This window comes from Pan troglodytes, chromosome 1, assembly GCF_028858775.2.
Source record: "Pan troglodytes isolate AG18354 chromosome 1, NHGRI_mPanTro3-v2.0_pri, whole genome shotgun sequence".
NCBI lineage: Eukaryota > Metazoa > Chordata > Mammalia > Primates > Hominidae > Pan > Pan troglodytes.
This window is the reverse complement of record NC_072398.2, coordinates 3,253,137-3,277,156: the sequence shown is the minus strand read 5'-3', so window position 1 is coordinate 3,277,156 and position 24,020 is coordinate 3,253,137. Positions and strand designations below refer to the sequence as shown.

Genomic DNA, 24,020 nt, shown 5'->3' with positions numbered 1-24,020 from the left:
TGGGCACGTGACTGCACCAAAGGCGCGCTCAGGTCCTCCCTCGATAACACGCACCTGGGATGCGGGATCGGGAGGGACAGGCCCAAGCAAGCGCTGGGCACGTGACTGCACGAAACGCACGCTCAGGTCTTCCCACGATAACATGTACCCGGCAAGCTCTGCAGACTCCTGTAGCAGAATGTCACATTGACAAAAACCCATGAAAGAACAACTGGGGTTCTTCAGAAAAGCCTGCTTGAAAACAGTAGAAGGTAGTTATGAGGAAATCTCATAGTTTATCAACCTATCTTCCAAAGCTTCTCAAAAAAAGGAGAAAAAAAAAATCCCCCGCAAAATTAAAAACTAATGGGGCTGCTATGTAATTAACTGACAATCTCTCAGTTACAAACCCCTGATTTGTAACCATGGCAGGTACACAAACTACCAGCTGCATTATACTTCCCCTCTCTCCACCTGCCCCCATTTTTTCTGACAACAAAGCACAGAAAACTATCTGAGCTGAAATCTCACTCTTATCAGCTTTCTTCTCCTTGATGGAGATTTCATAGCCCACCTCCCTTGCCTCTTTCTCTGATCACAACTTAAGTCTCTTCATCATTCTTGTTCTTCTGCCTTTTTCCCAGGTACGTCACAAAACTGTCATTCCCACCAGCACAAAAATACTATTTATGGACAACAAAATTAATATCAATAAATCTTACCCTATAATGTGGGCTTTGATGAAAGAAGAGATGAAGGCCCTAATACGTTTTGAAATGGCTTTAGATCAGAAACAATGGAAGTCAACGTCATCTCTTCTCATATTTTCTTGAGGAAAGAGTGACATTTTGGTGTGTGTGGTGGGGGAGGTACAATTTGGAAATGGTTATACAAATTTAAAATAAATATAACTTTCACTTTAAGTGCAGGGGGACCTAACTTTTGATGTACCAAGTTACCACTTAGGAATTTCTCACGTGGATTTACCCTATGGATTCAATTAATCATGGCACTGTTTGACACAGTACACATAAATGGAAACGACAGAGATTGATCTAAAAATTATGGTATATCCATGAGATGAAATACTATGTATCTGTTGAAAAGAATAAGGTAGCTAATCTGGAGCTAATCTAGACAGATGTCTACACTCTCTTGTAAAGCGAAAAAAGTTACAGAACATGGGCTAGGGAGTAATCCTTTTTTCTCTCTCTCTCTTCTTTTTCCCCCACACTAAGGAGGACCTTTGGCTTGGCTTCCCTTCCTTTTCTCTAATCCCCACTCCTCCATACACCACCTCAGCAGGCATATTTAAAAGACCTATTGGAAATGAGTCTTTCCCCCAGCAAGACAAGCAGGAAAAACGCAGAAGTGCAGGAGAAAGTGGAAGAGCCCACGTGAACAGTTCTGAAGGGAAGAGAGTTGAGAGTAACTGGGAAAGCAGAATAAAAGGAATGGGGGAAGCAGGGCTTTAAAAAAACATTCTGTGTATTATGATGGAACCATTGTTCCTGTTTTCTGGCGAAGGTTAGGATTACTGTTTACTTTCAATCCTCTGACACCATGCTAAGACGGAGGTCTGTCTGGCTCTGGAATATATTCAGACCGGCCACTCTCACACGGAACATTTCCGGAAGGAAACTTTTAGCCATGTTTATCTTTAAGGAGTGGGCCAACAGTTTGAAGATGAGGCTGATTTTTACCTTTCTGTCCTCTTAAATTGTCCTTCCCTACAAGCATATGTTAATCTCGCAACAGAAATGAACAGAGCAGGCGAATGTCCTGCGAGTCCTCTTCAAAGCCGGAAACACCCTCTGTATCTCCTTATCGCTCTCTAGTTCCGAAAGAAAAGTCAAATTTAATTAGTATTCGACACACAAAAATTTTAAAACAATGTGCTCCATTTTGTATTTTTCTCTCCTTTTTTAGGGGCTGGGGGGGAATTTATAGCCCATACAGTGGTGCTATCAAAGGCTGAGTAGACTTTCATGGGTTAGTCTGGAGACATCACCATAATCTGTAACCATCTTTAATAGGAAAATGCATCCCAAGTTCTGAACTACTAATTGGCGAATTAACATTAGACTAGGTTAAACTTTTAAATAAAATTTATGAAGTATTTTAAAATTATTTTCATTCTACTTACTGTTTACAATGCTAAGGGACAGATGAGTTTGCATATTAGTCACATATATATGCCGATACTATCAGAAGACATACTATGGGCTAATACTAAATATTATACATTTTGTTGTATGTGATTTCTAACTTGTTTTATGAAACATGAAGGATGCAATGTTGAGTTGCGTCATAAAAGCTGAGTAAAATCTATTGAGTAAAAATAAATGAGAGTAGCAAGAAGGGAGCTGAAGGCCATAATTTGGATTGAAATGGAATAGCAGCACTTTCTCCTCTAAGGTCAGCAATTAAAATTTAGCCAAGGTCAGGAGTGACAAAATCATCAAGAAAGACTTGACCTCCATCTAGTTGTTGCAAACAATATATTAACATTGTAAAACTGTTACAGCAGATGGCAATGAAATCATCCCTTGGTAACTCATGCCTAGCTAACTGTCTGTGTCCTTGGCTAAAGGTGAGCAAAAGGCCCACCTCCTGCGTCTGCAGGGAGCCGATGCGGGGGGCTGAGAGCACTCAGTGTGAATTCCCTCATGCACATGTGAGAGGTGAAAACCACTGCCAACTTCTCCATTCCTGCCTTTGTTCCAAAATTGCTAACAGGGTTGCAGGGTACCTGACCTATTTGCATACATTCCTTATTTTTACCTCTGCCTAAGCTAAAGGGGAAAAAGGCAAAGTATGACAACATCTAACCTGCCCATTTCTCTCAACTTTGTTGGTTCTGGTTTATTTATAGCCTTTTCCTCAACTACAGCTTTAAAAGCAAATGATTCGTACCTCACTCATGTGAAGTGGATCAATGCAGATTGGATTTCTTGAAATACCACCAAAAAGCAACTCAACACATGCCAGGGAAGAGAAACCAAGGGAGGCTTGGAAATTTGTCACCCAGCATAAGAACACAGCACACACTTAAAGAGATTGTGACCTGCCAAACACCATGTAAATATAACCAAATGTTTCCCAAACATAATGGACTGTATTCTGGTGGAGGACTTGGCCTCACTTACAAGAAAGGCCTCTTTGTTTAAAGTCAGTCAAACTGCCAGCTACTTAAGGTGTAAGTTAGTGCCTCAAAGAGGCCCTGGTAGATGTGGGGAAGAGAAGGTTGCAAAATACGTGCAGAACAGACACCCGTGTAGGTGTGTGGTCTTCTTTATGGATGTGGTGGACCCATGTAAAGTTTCTGTGCTTAAGAGTGGCCCGAGCAGGGCAGCCTGAGTGTCGAAAGGGAGGATGAGGCAGAAGAATCAGTGCAGCGCTAGCCAAGAGTGAGGAGCCAGCGGCTGCTGTCGGGGGCCTGGAGAAAGAAGGGTATTTTTCAGTCTGCGTCTTTTGGATGGAGTCTACCCACTCACCCAGAGGCTGTTTGGCTTCCTCAGAGCAAGCCCTGGAGTTCAGAGAGGTAACGCCAACCATCTGACCTGCCTCTTTTTGCAACACTGAGGCTCAGAGAGGAAGCCTTATCTCTTTGAATACGACTCGTATTTTCCGAGAACCCACAAGATCGATCACTCTGAGCAGGCATTTCACTGCTCATGGGAAAGTCTACAGTCTCAGCCCTCAAGCCAATCCCTTATACGTTTGATTAAAGCTGACTCACAGTCTGGATTCCAAAGCTGTTCACCCACAGGCAGTGGAGGAAACCACCTACAGAAGTCCCGAAAGCATGCTCAGGGTCAGGCTGGTGGCACTGGCTGGCCAGGGACCTCTGCCATCTGCCTGGCTGGTGGAGCCTCTGCCGTCTTCGGGGTCCTCGTGGACTGCACCAAGCTCCTGGCTCACGCCTGGCTTCCTGACCAAACGCCTCATTTCTGGTTTACTACCTTTGTCCGAACAAATATCCTAGACCCTGGACTCACTTCTGTTCTTATGTTGACCCTGGGAACTTCCTCTCCCAGATGTCTCCTGAGAGTCTTCCTCTAGCGGGAACAGGAAGTACCCTGGACTCTCACGTTTCCACCTCCTCCTCTTCACTTACAGCCATTCCCTGCCTGTTGTCCTACGCTGCATAGGTCTGGTCCTGGATTCTCCCTCTGCTTTGCCCCTTTGGGCTGACATGGTATTTGCACAGTCTGCAAAACTGGGAAATTAAAGATCTGCCCAGGTTGCAGCCCCTGTTCTCCAGGGACCTCCTCCCTCTGCCATCGCTCCTGGTCACAGGTGCTTTCGAGGTACCTTTCCATCAGCAACCTTGTTCTGTGCTAGAGACTGAGCCATTCCAACCTCAGATTATGGTCCGCATGTCTCCGTGCCCTTCCCCTTGGGCTGCTCTCAGTCTCACCTTCTAGAATTATGTTCTCAGCCGACTGCAAATCAGGGTGCAGCATCCACCAGCGCCTAACTCTCAGCAGTTCAACACTACCCCCTTCAACGCTTCTCTGAGTTATAAAAACATCTCAGGGCAAAACACCTACTGGTCTCGAGGAGCTGAGATCAGTCAAGAAGCAATTACCTATAGTTCCTTCACCTGACTCAAGGAGAAGCTGAGGCAGGGCCGTCTCCCTGCTGTCCTCCCTGGCTCACAAGGTGATTATGAAGGCAAATGATTCAACTGAAAGCATAAATCCTGAGAGAGATAAAGGACCATTCTTACTGTCAGCCAGACCAAGGGCCCCATATGGCCATCCTCACCTGGACCAGCAGAGGCTCATGACACAGCCTCTCAAGCTAGGTCCGAGCCTGCGTTCCTCTACAGCTCCCCCACCACCCTGAGCCCGCCTTTGTCATTGCAAGCGCCACATCGTATTGTAATCATCTGCTCCAGATAGAGACAGCATCTAATTAGTTTCTGTACACCCACGGTGTCTGGCACATGGAAGGAACTTTACAAATGATGAATGAATGCATAAGTGAATGAACAAGAGGAGTGAATAAAATAAGACTTGGTTTTAAACAATGGTTGAGAAGCAGCTGGAAATGCTCCATGCAAAGTAGTAATCAGAATGACTTCACAACATGGATCCTTTGCCCAGCGTGAAGACGTCCTAGCCCTTATGTCAGCCCTCTCCCTGGGACTTGCCTGTATGGCTCCATGGTCCGAGTAGCATAGAACAAGGCTTCCTCCAACAGGCCGAGGTTGATGCAGGCATCCATGGCACAGTCGAGCACCTTCAGCTGGTAGATGTTGATATCGGGAAGCCGTTCAGAATTGCTGCTTATGATCGCCTGGCACATGGCCAGAACCTGCTCCCACTCTGTTATTAACCTTAGTTAAGGATTCATTGTCTTCATCAAGAAAAAAACAACGAAATTAGATTCTCTAAAAGGCTGAAGAGCTCCCAAGCACAGGAGCGAGGGAATCACCCGTTATTTTTCACAGATGAGCTGCCTGAAAACACACTTGAGAAGCAAAAGCACAGAAGAGGCATCTCAGTGAAGTAAATTCTGTTTACATCAACTACCTCGTAACCAGGCCTGTGCTTTGGAGTTTTAAAACTTCCAAAGACCTGTTCTTTCTTCATACTCCTGGATGTGTTCTCTTTAAATCTAGTCAGAAATAAATGCAGTCCTTTATTAAACTGGACTAAAGATTACGTTAATTCGATTTTAAATTATTTACTCTGTTAGCTTCTGTTTAAAAACTGTTTGAAATTAAAGATGCTTTAGAGAGATTCCTTTTTCAAAAGGCAGAGCTCATGTTTGCTTCTGTGTCATCTGAGTTTTGGGCATACATGAACCCAAAAACTCACACAACCCACAGGCACACACTAGGTGGAGCAATTTGAAGACATAGATTTCCACTGGATCTCATTTTTTTCGATTATAAAGCAACAGTGACCCAAGCCTGTACTTAACCAAATACATTAAAATATGTTATTTTAAACCCCCAAAATAAGAGACAATATTAGGAACATGGCTTATGCACATAAATTGCTGGCAAGGGAGATGATGCTTTAAAAAGGATGGGGAGAAGACTCAATATCCACTTCTCAGTAACACTGACTTTCTGATTAACCATGAGTCAACAACTTCATCTCACGTAGCCTTGGAGTGACTTCACTTTTTAAAACTGATATTCCCTGTCTTACAGAGGCAGTCAGAGGACTGAGGACATGGAGCGTAATTTTAATCCCTCCCCAGTGAATTCTCTGGGAAACACAGCGAAGGCCAGAGTGCAGGACCCTGGGACCTCGCAGTGTCTTCACTGTGCGCTGTGTTAGGCGAGCTGGAGACCAAGGAGGGTGCAGGACTGGGACTGGTCCTTCTCTCACTCCTGTCTCACCTTCACCCAGTGGAGCTCCAAATTCATCTGCTTCGTATGTTGTCATTCCAGTAGGGTGAAAAGGTTTGAAGATCAGAAATGGCAGCCTAGCCTTTGACTGTAGTAAAGCTAGATTCAGATCTAATCTAGTCCTGTCATTTATCAGAGTTGAGGTTCTGAGGAAGTCAAAGTGCTTAATGATAGGCCAGAAATAAAAATGACTCATGTCAACGTAAGAATGAGTAATATATTGTATGTAAAATGACACAGTTCATGATGTGTCCTCTCATGAGCCAGGTAGAGTTCCAGGTGTCAGAGACACAGTGGGGAACATTTCGTGGCATGCACAAAGCACATGCTACACAAGCATTAGTGCCTTCCACCTTCCCTCTGTGACATGACCTCTGAGCCTGACTGGGCTTAAAGAAAGTGGTTCAGTGGACTGAGTTTGACTGAACTTCCCTTCGTGCCCCCACACCCCTCCCACTGCCACGTGACCTGGTCTCTTTACAATCCATGCTGTCTGTGCCATCCCCTGCCCCCAATTCAAAACCCTCTTCACTGAGGTCCTAACAGAGCACGCCCAGCCCTGAACAGACAGCCCACTGTTTATGCTCCCCTCTCCCTCTCTGTCCAGCAAAACCTTCCTCTTCGAGTGTCCATACCCTTCTCAGAACACGGCTTTCTGAAACATTAGCAAATACTTCTAATAAACCAATCAAGCCACTCCTGAGAGTGGAGACAAATACCTTTATGAACTTTCACAGGAAATGTATTTTCTTTCCAGCAAAGGCCTCCCGGAGACACAGTATCTTACTCCAAAAGATGAGTTCCTTGACGAGAATTTAAAGCACCCCAATGCACAGCTGAGAGCCTGTTCCATCACACCCAGTACAATGTTAGGATGAGTCCCGTCTTGGAGGAATTGACCCTGATCCCAGAAAAGGTTCATTTCCTGAAGAAAAGCGAGTGCATGATTTGCTCTTGCATTCATCTGACATGTATGTTCAAAGTTTGCTGAATGTATCCCCTAGAGGTTGGGGGAAGCAGTATCTTAGGCAATGCACTGATTTTGAAACAGATTGCTGGGCTAACCTCCGTGGCTTTTCATTCCAGGATTAGATATTTGACGAACTGTCAGGAGGAATGACTGTCTCTTACACATTGCTAGACATTTCTGTGGCAAGACTTGTACCTTATTTTAACATTGTGCTGTTTGACCTCCACTATTATTTGCCTGTTCATTTATGTATGTTCCCACTTATTCTAAAGAGGTTCGAGGTGACAGGCCTTAGAAGTAAAAGCCAGATGTGATGTTCTGCAGCTACTCACAGGAATGCATTTATTTTATCCCCCAGCAAGCTGGAAGGGACTACGTGCCAATTTCCCTTCACAATGCTGGCAACTGTCTCTTGCCAAACAAGGCAAAACCTTTCCTGCAAAACACCCCAGTGAGCAAAAAAATGGAATAATTTTAACTAAGAGGCTTTTCCCCCCAAGCTACTACTGACATGTATTTGCTCAAAGATTTAGTCCCTGGCATCTGTGTGGTGTTTACTACAATTCACTCTGTTCCAGTACGGAGCTGAGCTCTAGACCTAGCAGGGCTGGAGAGTGCACCCAAAGAGAACAGATTCCTAGTGGACAGAACGGATATCTTTTTTTCCTGAATACTTTTAAATGACCATAAGAGGATCAGGGGAAGAGAAAGGGAAGCAAAGTAAATTCACTTGGGAATTACTCAACTTACTGAGATTCAATGACTGTCAGACCACAGAGCTTTTATTCACTTAATCATATTACTCTACTGCTTAAAAAATCATCCCATGGCCTCCTCTCACCTATAAAGTCTAACCTGTGCATGGCAGTTAAGGCCTTGCCACCTTCCCCTCCTCTCATATTGCACAGCCGGCAGCTTCTCAGCAGCAATGCATGTTCTGTGCATCTGCACAGGTCATTCCTTGTGTTGGATGCCTCTTCTCTTGGTTGGTCTGGTGAACTCCCACTAATCCTCCCAGACGCAGCTCACTGGTCACCTCCTCTGTGAAATCTTTCAACTTCCCAAAGTTGACTATTGTGTCTTTGATGCCGCCATAAGTCTGTATCTTTACCAAAATATGTATTAATGGACATTTTACTACCCCACAATATAGGAGAGTAGTGAGTGCAGGGCTGTGTCTTCTAACTTCTGTCTGAACCATCAGGTGAATGATGACCAGCAAGGTACCCAGCACACAGTCCGTTTTCAGTAAAACCTTGTCCAGTTGAAACTGAACTCTGGCTGGGTTATCCATGGGCCCCAATACCGCTGCCAGGGACCACACAGAACAGGTCTACTCCTCTGCACATAAAGGCTCTTTGAGCCCATGAGCAGGGACCTCCTGCTTCCAGAGTTGACTGTTTTCCTAGTATCTTCCATCTCATCATAGACAGCGTTTCAAATCCCTCCTTAATTTCAGTTCCACCCCTCAAAACTAGTTTGTTTTTCTATATCCTTTTTAGTACTTCCCACCTCAAACTGAATAGAAAATTCTAGAAATAATCAGACTGGTACTATCATCTCTATCATTTTATAATCAATATTAATGCAGCCCAAGATCACAGTAGTAAGATTATATTATACTCTTAAATGTTGTTAAATTTTGCTATTTACTAAAGCCCTAAATTTTTTTCACATGTTCTTATGCATATTTACATATTTGAACTTTTTGATCCAAATAGAAATTGTATATATGTTCTTGTTATATTTCATGTCTTTAAAACTTGGATACCATTTAAACATTTAGGGATCTTTTGAACTCTTTTTTTTCTTTCGAGATACTGATTCTATCATCCCACCTCTATTATCCTCCCCATCTACGTCACTTTGGAGATTTGATAAACCTGTCCTCTGTATCTTCATTCGAGGTATGGAATTATGCATTAAAGAGGCCCGAGATGGAAAAACAACACTCCAGAATGACGCTGAATCATGTAACATCATTTTTTCAGTGTAGCTATTCAGTTAGCTTTGCTAACATCTAATGTAAGTTTCTTGATTACTTTTCGTCAAATCCCTTTCTGAAGTCTCGATACAAACTTTACCAAAGAAAGCTGTGACTCTGTGGATTCATTCGCTCTTGGAGAAACCAGGCAGCACCGTGATGATCACAGCTTTCTTTTCCATTCCTTAATAACCAATCCTAGATTCTTTACCAAGACTGCTAATAAACTCAGCGGGATATCGATTCAAAATTACGTCCTTCACCTTTAAAACTGGAAACCTCCCTCTACCTCCTTCTCTGGCTCTTTACAACTCTTTAAATAGCATCATCAGCAAATTGGAAACCTCATCTGCGACGTTCTTAGTACCTGGGATATAAATTTACCCCAGAGCCTCTGAATGACCTTTTGCAGTCTTTTCATCCACCTTGATCTCTTCCTTCTTGCCTGCTGTTTCCCTTCATCACAGCTTCACTCCAGTGAACTCCTCTACCAGGAGCAGCCTCCTTCTCAGCCTCAGCCTATCCAAATCCTGCCCCTGACTCAGGCTATCTTGCACAGTAAAACATTAGTGGAGCCTTCCCAGATGACCTTTATCCTACGTGGTCTCTCCTTACTCTGAACTTTGGTCCACCTGTGGTCATTACTATTCATGCTGAGAAAATGTGTCGTGCAGCAATCCCCACTGCCATTGTAGTCATGGCTGGTTTAATATGAAGCTTCTGGGTCTGACAGTCAATGGCACTGAATGATAAGGATTCTAAGCTATTCTTTCCTAGAGATGTTAGTGGTTATGGGAGAAGAAAATTGAGGAATTTGTTACCTTTTACATATAAAGAGACTAATTCTTACTTTCCTACTACTGCTAGGCCATGAGTTTTGATTATTACCTAAAGGTAGTGAGTTATTATTCACGCTGATTTTGCCACGATCTTCCTTGTCATTACTCAAACTGCTGGCCGGGGTCAGAGGTGCGGCCTGTGACCATGGAACAGAATGAAAACCACTGGCTCATGGAGAGGTCAAACCCCGCCTCTGGCCTCATTACCACAGGGCTTCAAGAAAACAAGGAAACAATCCCAACAGTCCACCTCAATCCACAGGCGAAAGGATACTCCAGTGTGCCTTCAGTTCTTCAATTTTTTTCAGGGATTCTTGAACTTCCTTCCATACTTGCTCATCACCAGTTAGCATATCAGCATCCTGCTCAGGCCAGAAAAGGAAGACAAATTATCTAATTAGTAATACGCAAAGGACGTGAATAGACCTTTCTCCCAGATGTACAAATGGCCTGCAAGCCCCTGAAAAGATGCTTGGCATCATTTATCATCAGGGAAATATATAAAGCAAAACCACAGTGAGATGTTACTTGATACCCACTACCATGGCTATAATCAAAAAGACAGGATAACAGCAAAGGTTAGTGAAGATGCAGAGAAATGGAAACCCTCATACACTGCACATGAGAATGCAAAATGGTAGCTTTGGAAAACACTCTGGAAGTTCCTCAAAGGGTTAAACGTAGAGTTCTCATGTTACCAATTAGAGTTACCATATTAACAGTCCTACTCCTAGGTATCTACCCAAGATAAATGAACATGTATGTTCAACAAAAACTTGTTCACAAATATTCACAGCAGCATTGTTCATAATAGCCAAAAAATGGAAACTCACATGTCTATCAATAAAATATCCAGACAATGGAATATGACTCCACAATAAAGTACTACATGCTACAACATGGATGAACCTTTCCACAATAAAGTACTGATACCTGCTACAACATGGATGAGCCTTGAATACGTTACGCTAAGCGAGAAGCCAATCACAAAGACCACATGTATGATTCCATGAATATGACATGCCCAGAAGAGGCAAATCCACAGAGACAGAGTCGATTTGTGGTTGCCTAGGGCTAAGAGGATTGGAGGGAACTGGAGAGTCACTGCTAATGGGTAGGAGTTTCTTCTGGGGTGATAAAAATGCTCTAAAATTGACATCATGCTAGTTGCACAACTCTGTAAAGAGACTGAAAACCACTGAACTGTACACTTTAACTGGGTAAATTTCATCACAGGCGAATTACACCTCAATAATGCTGATATTTTAAAAAACAGAAGAACAGGATAAATAGTTATTTGTTAGGAGACCTACAGCTAAAACCTTATTAAGTATAAAGTACAACTACACCCATGTGAACCAATTCTGACTTCCACCTAAACTAAAAACAAAATCCCCCAACACTGAAAAAATTCAAAAGAAAATTATGAGCTACCATGTATGAAATGTCTGCCCTCCTATTCAGTAAGCAGGTCCTCTGCTTCCGGTTGGCCAGTGTACGTCTGGCATCTAGCACAGTGCCTGGCACATAGTAGTTGCTTACTCAGCACTTGTTGAATGAATGACTGAAAACCACGTGTGTGCACAATGCTGAAGGCTTTACTGATATTTACTGATATTGATATTTACTGATATTTACTGATATTGTCTTATCTTCACATAGCTCTTCTATGTATGTAAGTATCTTCACATAGCTCTTCTATGTATGTAAGATCAAATCCCATGGGGTAACACAGGCAGGGAGTGGAAGAAGTCTACCCTGGGTCAGGCAATGAGAGGGCACACTGTCTATAGAATACTAAAAAATAATAATAAAAACCAACAAAAAGTAGGTCTGATGTTTATTATGTGCAACAATTCAGAGGTGAAATATTCTTCTTCCCCGCAGGTCAGAGGGTGTCTAACATCTTTCTCCCTAATATATCACTGATCATACCCAGTTTATACATGACAAAACTGAGACTCAGATTAAGTGACTTACCTGACAATCACTAGCCTGGAACCAAAATTTCACCCCAGGTCTGTTTGATTCCAAAAGGCTATCTTCTTGTCAAATATTACTCTGTTTGCCACAGATACTGCTATGGTCTTTTCAGCATGCTCAGCAAGTCCTGCTTATTTAAAGCTGCACTAATAATAGGTAGCCACCAGCCAGGTGTGGCTATTTCAATTTAAATTAATTCAAACAATAAAAAACCCAGTTCCTCAGCTGCAGCAGCCACATTCCAAGAAGCTAATAGCCGCATGCGGCTGTAGCTACCACACTGAACAACCCAGATACAGAACAGTTCACTATGTCATTGCAGAAAGTCCTGTTGGACGGTGCTGCTTTCAGGTGGCTAGTCAAAGGGTAAGCACTCTTAGAAGACACTATTCAAAACCAGGTGTTCACTATCCATGAGACTTTCAACGGGTGTCAGGGACAAGAACCACCCTAGGAAGTTACATGAAAGCAGGGCCAGTGTGGAGGGGACATAAGGGTGAGGAACGAGGGACATTTTCATACTCTAGACATCCCCCTGGAGACTCTCATGTGCCCGTTGAAGGAGGTTTATAGAACGACCCCATGAGAACCACTGCCAGAGTCAGTCTGTGTTTTTGGGAAGAAGAAATACCACTCAAGTGTGCCAGGGCAGAAGCAAAGGGAGGGGCAGAGCACCACGAACCACAGAAAACAGATCCTGAGACTCTCCTTCTGAGGCTGGCGCAGTGGGTGTGTGTATGAGGAGATGGGAGCACTTGTGTCTGCATAATTGGGCTTTGTGGGCCTCTATGTGTATGTGCTGTGCATCTGTGTGATATAGTAGAGTGGATTTTAAAAAGACACCATAGGTGCACTTTTTTTTTTTTAATTCTAAATACATCCCTAGCTTTCTGTACATGGAGGAGGGAGAAGATAAAATACCCTTAAGAAGGTAAACAACAGGCTGGATGCGGTGGCTCATGCCTGTAATCCCACCATTTTGGGAGGCCGAGACAGGTGGATCACCTGAGGTCAGGAGTTTGAGACCAGCCTGGCCAACATGACAAAACCTCGTCTCTACTGAAAATATAAAAACTAGCTGGGTCTAGTGGCACGCGCCTGTAATCCCAGATACTTGGGAGGCTGAGGCAGGAGAATGGCTTGAACCTGGGAGGCAGAGGTTGCAGTGAGCCAAGACCACGCCACTGCACTCCAGCCTGGACAACAAAGAGAGACTCCGCCTCAAAAAAAGAAAAGAAAAGAAGGTAAACAACAGTCTCCCTTCGAATGCCTGCTCTAAGCCCGTATTCATCTCCTAAAGATCACCTCCCTCTCCTGCTCCAAAGCCTTCAGCAACTTCCCACTGCCTCCCAGATCAAGCTCACCCATTAGATCTTGACAATCATGGTCATTCCTGATTGAATGTTCCAGTTTTACATTTCACAACTGGCAGCTTAAACCCTAGATCTAAGCAAAATGTTAGTCTCTATGGTAAGCAGAATAATGGATCCCCAAAGATGTCCACATCCTGCTCTCCAAACCTGTGAATATGTTAGGCCACATTGCAAAGGGGAATTAAGTTGTAGATGGGATTAAGGTTGCTAATCAGCTGACCTTAAAATAGCTGAGAGTAGCCCGGACTTTCCAGGTGGGTCCAATATAATTACAAGGGTCCTTAGAAGTAGAAGAGGGAGGCAAAAGAGGCGGCCAGGGTGATGTGCTGAGAAGAACTTAACCAGAAGCTGGCAAAGGCAAGGAACCAGTCCCCTGGAGTTTCCAGAAAGGAAGGCAGCCTTGCCCACACCTTGATTTTAGCCTTCTGAGACTTGGGTCAGGTTCTGGCCTACAGAACTCTAAAATAATAAATCTGAGTTGTTTTGAGATGCTATATTTATGATCAATTGTTACAGCAGCCATAGAAAATGTAGTCCCTAGCATACCTTCTGCTCCTCTGGCCACTGGGGCTCTTTGTGCCTGGCCCTCTCTGTACCTGGAATTACTTAGTTAGATCACTCATTTATTCCATTAACACTTACTGAGTACCTAACCAGGCACTGTTCTAGGCAGTAGGGATAGAGCAGTAAATAAATCAGATAATCATGGTGTTCATACTGAAGAGGCAGGTGGAACACACGGCAAGAGAAGATATGTGCATGCGCGCACACACACACACACACACACACACACACACACACACACATTTTGTTGGGGGAAAAACAGGGAAGAGGGATGGGGAATACTGGCACCAGGGAGTTCATTTTAAACAGGATGATCGGGGAAGGTCTCACTAAAGTGATATTTGAGTAAAGCTCATTTAAAGGAGGTGAAGGAGTAGGAGACAGCAGTTCCAGGAAGAGTGGAGGGCAAGTGCGGACGCAGAAGCGTGCCTGAATGTTCCAGGAACATGAGGCCAGCATGGCCAGAGCTTGTGGCCTGCAGTGTGTGCACGTCATATCTTCCCCACTTAACTGTAAGCTCTTTAGAGCTGAATATAGGTCTTATTCTTCTTTGATCCTGCCTCTCCCAAATATCTAGCACAGTCCGATATTTAACAAATGCTCTGCTGAATGTCTATAGAATGGATCTGGAAGAAGTGAACTAACTTGGTAATGATTTGATGTCTCTTGTGTTTATTTCAGTTACTCCTCACAACATCTTTGAAAGGCATCAATACTTGTTATTTACAGATGAGGTGCAAGATAGTCCTGAAGCTTACATAATTGGTCCAAATGTCCTTCTACCCCTAATTGCCGAGGTAGGATTCAAACCCAGGTCTGTCTGGCTCCAAAGCCCATGCTCTTTCTACTACCTTCATGCTTCAATTTGATTTCTCTCCTGGACTTGCTTAAAAGGTGAAACTCATATCTGAGTTAATCAATTCAAAATATCTTCACCCTTGTTTCCTAAGCTCTATCTAGTACTAGCGATTGAAAGAGGAGAGTAAAATCCTCCAACATAGAACCCACAGCAGATCTCATATTCTTCTATCAAGGAGGGTGAGACCGCAGCCCAGGGCAGAACAATTTCATATGGGAATTACAGTCACAACTAAATTTGCCACCAGTGAACATAACCTGATTAGCTGTTCTTTTAGGTTGACCCTAAGCCTTTATTTGCTTAACAGAAGAGCAAGCAAGCTTTCAAACTGCTCCTAAACATTTAGAAACGATACCTCTGAGAGCATTTATATTGGAGCTAGACAAAGCTACACTCACTAATAGCTATCACCTCCCTGGAGTGTTCCACTACGGTAACTGCCTCTCAGGTTCCAACTTCCCCTGACCCTACCCATCCCGCTGTGGCTGCTACTCACAATTATGTCTACACTGGGTCTGTCGCGTCTCCCCTCTCTCCACACCAGGCTGGAGGAAAACATTCAGTTGCACAGGTGTATAAACAGGACAGAAACAGAAAAACTACTTAGGGAAGCATAATTTTAATCTTCTACTTTCCTAATTTGCAAATAGAAGAGTAAATTACTGTTTTTTATCACAGTCCCTGAGGTATAAAATTAGTAAATTTATATCCTTATTTCCATTATTTCATATCCAAACACAAAGACACTTGATATAATTCAGGACAAAGTTATTTAGGAAAAAAAAATCTCTTTGAATTTTACTTTTACCACATAAAAGGAGCTTGAATGGGTGAGTCCTGGAATTTTTTTTTAGGGGATGGAAACATTCATTTTACATTCATTTAAACATCAAATATACTATTGCTGAATTTTCTACAAATGCTAAAAAGAATTCAGCCTAGAAGCAGAAGGATTCCTAAGAAAGCTGACTTTCCTGGGAAATGATCGACAGAATGAAGAACCTGCTGGTTCCAGCGCTGGTGGCATCTCTGCCCTGACCCACTGCATGACCCCGGGCAAGTCTTCCTTTTCCTGGTCCTCACCTTCCTCGCCTGCAGAAGGAGCAGCTAGTCTGGATGGCTGCTATGTAACCACTCTAGTGATTTCAGCAGTTCAGAACCAATTTAGCTCCATCTCTGGTGACTGCTCTTTTGCACAGCCCCAGAGAAGTCCTTCAAAAGCCTGTCTTTATTTTAAAAGTACAATCATAGAGCTAGTTTATGAAAGACAGAACTGTGCCGTTGTTCTCAGGTAAGAACGAGTCTCATTTGTCCATTCTCTCTCTGACCGCACAAGCCCCTTGAATACCGCCCTCCCAGTTCACTCACCCCATTCTTTCCCCTCACAGCTCCACCCCAAAATCCTACCCACGCCCATCTCTGACTTCACTGCACCCACTCTTCCAACTAAAATCGCCGTGCTGTGGCTTCTGTCAGGACTCAGCATGTTTTCTGCTGTTTCCTCGGCTCACCACTCCATTTAAGTCTTTGGCTTTCTTCCCGTTTGTCCTTTTGGGACACAGCCCCTGCTGTACTCTATCAGGAAACCTTCTCTGGTTCTGCCTTCTGGGTTAGCCTGGCCCTCCAGGCCCCTCTGCACAGCCCCTAGCCCTGAACTGACATTAATGGTTTCCTGGATTGCCTCCCCAGGTATCCTCAGAACGCCCTGAGGGACCGTGACCTCATCATAGCTGTATTCCCAGTGCCTGCAAGGTAAATCACTCGGTAAATATTTGGTGATAGAGTGAATGAGAAGTGATCTTCCACAACCCATGGGCGACAGTATTACAAGAATAAAATACCTTAACTCCACCACAACAAAGAGGATCCCAACCAAGACAACAGGTTGTTCCTTTCACAGCACACGTCTACCTTGACTCTAATATTACTACACTAAGATCAGATACGTTCCCACCGCAGCTGTGGGTATTTGTCAAATACTACAGCTGGCATTGGTCATCATTTAGAGCCTAAGTGTGACACCCTCCCCCAGCACAGGAAACCCCACGCCGGCTCCGGACCCACGCTTTCTGACAATCGCGTCAAGGGTTATTTGGGGAGTGGGCTCGCTTACCTCTCCTGGCTTCTACCTCAAACACCATCCTGAGATTCTAATGGTGCTCTTGGCCCAGAGGTCCCTCGCTCCATCTATCCCTGGATGAATCAGTGAGGCCACCTACATTCCTTCATCCATAGCTGCTGAATCAATACCCCAGGATCATTTCCTTAACTGTAAAAATAGGTACCAGATGATATGAGATCATCTCACCGCCACATAAAAGGGTATCACTCAACACGGTTACATTCAATTGGCCAAACGCTTCCTTTGGGTTTCAGAGTGGGAAGTTTACCTGCCAGATACCAGTAGTCACTGTGAATTACAAAGCTACGTTTCTTCCATAGGGAAAGTTTGGAGTCCAGCCAGGCTAGCTGAGTATAAACTTGAGAAAGTGACCACGGGCTCTGTGAGGTTAAACATCACACGAATCCACCCAGACCCACCTTGCAGCTCGAACACTTGAACAGATGTGTTCACTTAGCTTGCAAGCGTTTGATGTTGAAACTCGTATGCTGGGCCAATTTCAGATGGTTCTCATTAAAAAGAAGAGGAACAGGAGAAAGGTAATCTGCTTCCCAGTACTTCCTGTTATCCAGTACTCATGCAAACTCTAATTAGATTGAAGAGAGATGGAGTATAGGAAGAAAAATAAAAAATTAATGAACACTTACAAACTTTTCCAGTAATTCAATAATTCATGTCTTAAACGGAAGAAAGGTTTTTAGTTTTAGTTTTTAAAGTAGAATGAGGTTCAAATACAGTGTCTGCACTCAGGAGAGAGATTGGAAAGTCTTGAAATTCAAGATTCTGAGGTAATTTGCAGTGTCTTTGACTGAGGTAGTCTGGTTGAGGCAATATACTGGGACTAGATTAATACACAACATCATTCAAAACCTTTATGATTAAAAGGAGACAATTTCCACCTCCTTTGACAAAAACAACTGAAAGCAGTTCAGATGTAACTTGAGGGGAAAAGTGGCTCTTTCATAAAGCGGAAAAATAGTGGCTAAAAATAGAGCATTCACTGTTATATCAACTACAGACCAGTCAGTGGACATTATGGGCTGGGGAATAAGGAAAAGGAAGGAATGTTCTCAGGTTGAAGCACGATCAAATTGTAGTATGTTCTAATTAGCAATTAATCAGCAAATGTACACAACGATTAACAGAAATTAGTGAAAAAGAATGCCGGGCTTGGAGCCATAAGATGTGGAACTGAATCCCTGCTGCATATCCCTGCTGCCGAGCTGTGTAGTCTTGGCAAGTCCTTCAACCTTCCAGAGGCCCAATTTCTTCAGTGGTAACGATTCTCTAAGGAGATGCACCTTCTCATCTTTTCCTCTGCACCCTCTAGAGTTACTTACGTCCTAAATGTCACAGTGGCCCGAGTTTTCAATCCCCACCCTACAGGGCGGGGACCAACAGGAGGCTGACTAGAGTCAGCTTTGTTTGGTGGGAAAGAAAAAAATGGTGGAGGAGGGAGCACATTACAATGTAATCAACAACCAACTATGCTGTGACCCCACATCTCTGCACATCCCATTCCCTTTGCCGGGAAGGCTCTTCTTCCTCAACGTAGTCATCCAAGCAAACTTCTCTGATCCACCACAAACCACACCAAACAGCCTCTGACATCCACAGGCACAATCCCTGTGCACTTCCCCCTGGCTTTCATGATGCTTGCTCTACTGCCTGGCGGCAATGAGCGTAACTGTGATGCAGATGAAAAGCATGTCCTCCAGATGCTGTCATCAGCCCACAGATGAAGTAAAATTGGCTTTAAAAGGTTATTTTTTCATCTATTTCATGAAATTGTGGGATCTCAGTGCCTTTAACAGATGTCCACAAGCAGGGTGTAGCAGGGCTCTGAATTCTGAGTCCAAGCAGCTGCTTGCATCCTCGCAAGAGCCCAAAGTTCCCGCCTCCTGCTGCTTCACCCATCTCCTGAGCTGGCCGACCCCAGGATGGATGTCCTCTCTCAGATGAGAGAGCCTTCTCCCATCAGGCAGCCCCGTCACTCCCTTGGATCCAACTGAGGAGCACTTGGGCAACCAGGGGCTGTGAGCCCAATCCAAACAAAAATGCTCGTGGTGAGGAGAAAAAGTCATCAAACAGCTGAAGCCACTGGCAGCTCTGTTCCATTTCACTTTACATTCCCACCGTCGCTGCCACCATTTGCCAAATGCCCATTTAGCTTTAGATCTCAGGCAGAAACAGGGCTCTCCTGCAACTACAAATTTCCACAAACCACACATTCAAACCAACTGCGATTTCAAGGTTCAATCTCCAGCTACACAGAATTGCCAGAAGGAAGGGGATATTCCCTTCATAGCTTCTGGGAAACGGAGTACAGCCTTGAAGGTATGAAGTCAGAACTTCTAGAACCACCAAAGGCCTTTTCCGGCTACAGCCTCAACACCTCCCCTCCCTCTGTGTGGGGATGTTCCCATCCCAGTGAATAAAACTGCTTCTCAGAGAAATAAGCTTATTTGCTTATATAAAATCAAGTCAACCTGGAGAGAATAAAAACAGCATCTACACGTTGAGGGCAGTTTGAGAGCCTACCTCTTGTCAGTGGTGCTTGCTAAAAATGAGCCTTCTGTAGAAAAGCATTTTGTAGAAAACTAGCATGATGGGCTGATATACAAGGGCAGTTAAACACACATGAATACATTTAGGAAGGAGACACTTGCTTGCACCCTCCCCCCATACTGGAAAGGTATGTTCCTGATGTAATAACACATAATGGGGATTAGATGACACAGAGGGCTATGAGCTCCACTTGCAAATGCACATTCAGACAAATTCTTTTCACATCTGTAGAGAGACTACCAAATGGATGGCTTAGGCTGCTGTAAGCCCATACTCACAACTCCTACCCAAGTCCTGCCAATACTGTTGTGTAAACGCTACCAGGTGGGAGGTTTGAGATTCTGGGAAAAATGCAAAGATTTTACAGGAAAATTGTTCTCCTGACAATAGCCATTAAGATAAAGTACACCTCCAAAGTTCAGGGTGAGTTTTGTCTTAATGAAGACCAAAGCTGCAGCCCTCATCTCCTTTAATCGGCCACATCTCCATCTTTTATATTTTCTTCTTTGAGGACAGATGCTCTCATTCTCCTCTGCCAACAGAGATAAAAATGCTTTAAGCTGCCGCAGAACAGATTCAAGTGAGGTTTAAAGGGCAGGGTCCCGAAGGCAAAGGTTATAGGATAACCTAGATGTGGCCACTCCAGAGACATTCAGACATAGGATGAATGATAGCTTGATTTGGGTTCTGTGCTGTTGGCATGTAAGACTGTGTGACAGGCAGCACTACGGAAGTGGAACTAAGGAGGCCGGGCCCTGGTACTAGCTCTGCCACTGGCCAGCTGTGAGGCCTAGAGTCTAACAGTGCCTCCTGGCTCTGCTTGCCCAGGTGCGAACTTCATTAGGGTTACCACTGAGATGGAAACGAATCCTTCCACTCCATTAGTCGCCTATGTGTAAAGTATATGTTGTCCATGAAAAGAGACCTGAAATTCTGATAGGAAGGTTGCTGGGGTTTGTGACTGTGCAACAAATTGTAAATGCCTTTGTTCCGATTTGTCCCTCCTTCATTCTCTTTTAAACTGAGTTTTCTCAAGTATAAACAACCCCAGCCATAGCACAGAGAGTCTACAGGACTGAAGACCACACTCAACATGGTACTACCTTCTGCCAAACCAAGAATTTGACAATGGTTATTTAATTCACACATTCCCTCTGACATTTGTATGTATAATGATTATAACAGGCAATATTCCAAGCTTGGGTAAACATGGTATTTGCTTATCTGCTAAAGCGAGCACATCGGATTATCTAATCTGTGGTTCTGAATTAAAGGAATAGTTTAGCTGGGGTCCACAATGACAGCTTCACATAACAAGTCCCTGAGACACAAGTCTAGACATAGCTTTATTAGGAGGCAATCTTACAGGTCAGCTAAAGAAATGATTTAATTTGACACTAGAACCTCTCTCTTAACATCAGTTAATGGAGGGTTCCATAGCGTCCCCTAAGTCTTCAGAGTTGGGCTGCAGAAATTATCCCGTTTTACAAACACTTCGTAGGGCGGCACTGAAATCCTCAGACCATGTGTCACACAAGCCAAAAGTTCAAAAGAAACATGTCGCTGTTCGAGGGAAAGAAATTACTTTAATCTCTCAGCCTTTAAAAAAAAAAAAATCCTAGAATTGTATTTTGTATCTCACTGGAAAAAAAGCCAGTGTTCCTCCCATTATTCTAAAACAAAAAAAGAAAAGTCTATAGTCTGTGAATCAATCCATACAGAGATCTGTCCCTTGAAGCTGGAGGGTGGGTCACCCCAGAGGGCAGTCACTTGGCCTAAAGGCCTGGTGAGGAGAACACTACTTTTTAAAGTTTGGGAGGAGAGAGGGGTGACCAGATTCCATGGTACAGCTCTTTTGTGCCCCACCTCGTATCCGTGAGACAGACTACACAAAATCACCAGGACTCAGACGCTCCTGCAAGCAGCTCTGCAGCCATGGAAGTGAAGTGCTGGCTGACGGCATGGCGAGCCGCTTCCTGGCACGCCAACAGAAAGCACATGTCTGCATTTTCGATTCCAGTAAACTCCAGGCTGGCTCTCAGCCAGAGAACCTCTTTGTAATGTCAAAGATAAAAGTACTGGCCATGTTTGGCACCCTGCCTCCACCTCCATTCTCTTGTAACCCTCTCATAAACCAAGCATGCAGTACTGTTAACAGAGTCTTCCAGACAAAGGTCTGACGGAGCTTCATAAACATGACCAGGTGACGATCAGACAGGTCCCTACTGCACAGGAAGGAAAGGAGGTACAGGGAGGGGCAAGTGATTTCACTCAGGACATGCTGGAAATTGTGGGGAGATCTGGAAATAGATATTCAACTATATACTCAGAATACTCCCACTACCAGAGAACTGCTCACTGAGCCGCCTGAGTTGTGCACATCTTCCATTAGAACCTGGCATGTGGACAACATCGAACCTCAAATCTGTCCCCAGCAGTATAGGTATCATCTTTGTATTGATATCTGATGAAGTTCCTCAAATTTGGATGTTCAAAATGGCTTTTTGAGTATACAAGATGATATAATGCTTCTCATACCCCTAATATTCTTCCTCTTGCCCAAGGGAATGCTACGATGCCAGTCACAGAAGATTTAGGAAATGATTACCTTTTGATTAGTTTTTGTTTTCATTTTGGGTCATACTCATTGTGGGCCAAAATTACACAGCCCTAGCTGTTTGCCTTTACCATTTCTGTTTTACTTTCCATTTAACTTTTGAGACTACTCTGAAAGTAAGATTTTAAGGTTTGTAAATGCTTACCAACTAAAATACGCAAGGATTTCTTTTCTGGAGGTAAACAAACTTACAAATCCCTCTTGCTCTGTGCAAGAACAAGGGGTACCCAGACCTTCATTCAGAGGACTTAATATGAGAAAGTCCCAGGTCTTCATCACCGGTGGAAGCTGGATAGCTCTGGATGTGCTTTTTAAAATATGTGTCAGAGGCTTTAATTCACCCCAGAGGGCTGCAGAGAGCTTACTTCCTCCCCTGTGCTACCAAGAGTGTGCAAACACACAGATACCCACAGACATGCCCACATACACGCCCACATACACACACATCCCAGGAATATGCTTTAACGGATACTGAGGGCTCCGATTTTCCCTCAAACTGCAGACCTGTTGCTCCTCCAGCTTTGTCTCTCCTCTTTGCTGTCAGGGCCTAGTAAGGTAAGGTGGGTATATACTTAGAATCACCTCAGGAGCTGTTAAGAATACAGACCGGGTTCCATCGAGGCAAATGATATCAGCATCTCTTGGGGGCAGGCAGATACCGGTATCTTTTCTAAGCTCCCCAGGTGATTCCAATGCACAGTCTGGGCCAAGGACCACCAGGGTGGCCTTTGCCGCCTCAGCCATTGCTCCGAATCTCTGCGATCATGCTGTCACTCTTCGTGCCGACATGGTTAAGACTTGCTCCAAGTATTGATGGTTTTGCTTTTCTTTTTTCTTGTCTGCTCAATCTACAGTTCTGTCTCCCATGTTCTCTGCTTTTGCACAAATAGTTTATTTACAATAGACACAAAAGTGACCAAGTCCGTGGCACTACGGGGAATAAATCTCGTGCCCTTCAGGTGCTCTTTAGCTCAATATATGACAACATCTCCCCAGTGCACCCCAGGGCCAGGTACTGGATCTGAGAAGACACAGCTGAGATGTGGCCTCAGCTTACATTCCAGTGGTTGAAACGACCAAACAAATGTATCATTTCTAAATACCGCACGTGATAACAGAGAGGTAAGCCCTGGGGCTATGGGAGCATAGAGGCAGAGCCCTCTGCCTGGCCGGGATTTAGGGAAAATGTCCTGGAGAAGAGGATGCATGAGTGCAGGCTTGGAGGCTATGGGAGCACAGAGGCAGAGCCCTCTGCCCGGCCGGGATTTAGGGAAAATGTCCTGGAGAAGAGGCTGCATGAGTGCAGGCTTGGAGGCTATGGGAGCACAGAGGCAGAGCCCTCTGCCCGGCCGGGATTTAGGGAAAATGTCCTGGAGAAGAGGCTGCATGAGTGCAGGCTTGGAGGCTATGGGAGCACAGAGGCAGAGCCCTCTGCCCGGCCGGGATTTAGGGAAAATGTCCCGGAGAAGAGGATGCATGAGTTCAGGCTTGGAGGCTATGGAAGCATTAGACAAGGAGAGACAAGCAGGAAGGCCAGTGGCAGAGAAGAGAAAGACGTCCCTGGGGAGGCCACGCTGTTGGGTGCTTCTGGTTCACTCATGCATGGCAGGGCGGCGCTGCGGAGACGGGGCAGCTCCCCGGCCCTCTGCTGCCCTACTAGGTCTGCAGTTACTTGCTGTTCAGAGGCTGCTTTTCCTTAGAGGCTCTTTTCCCCACTAAGCTGAAGGGCTACTTCAGAATGAGCCCACAGACCCAAAAACATAAAGCTGAATTAAACGGTTCATCGGGG

At 44.3% G+C, this 24,020-nt stretch overlaps 1 protein-coding gene across 14 annotated transcripts in view; it reads right to left on the bottom strand.

Moving 5' to 3' along the window:
- SMYD3 (SET and MYND domain containing 3) overlaps positions 1 to 24,020 on the bottom strand; it is a 757,166-nt gene that overhangs the window by 103,855 nt on the left and 629,291 nt on the right. For all 14 annotated transcript variants that reach the window (XM_514316.9, XM_054661013.2, XM_063809354.1 and 11 more), the window contains 2 exons: positions 10,420 to 10,507; positions 5,141 to 5,315 (listed from right to left, as the gene is read on the bottom strand). In XM_514316.9, the coding sequence (XP_514316.4) occupies positions 5,141 to 5,315; positions 10,420 to 10,507 (263 nt within the window). The remainder of the gene's footprint in view (positions 1 to 5,140; positions 5,316 to 10,419; positions 10,508 to 24,020) is intronic.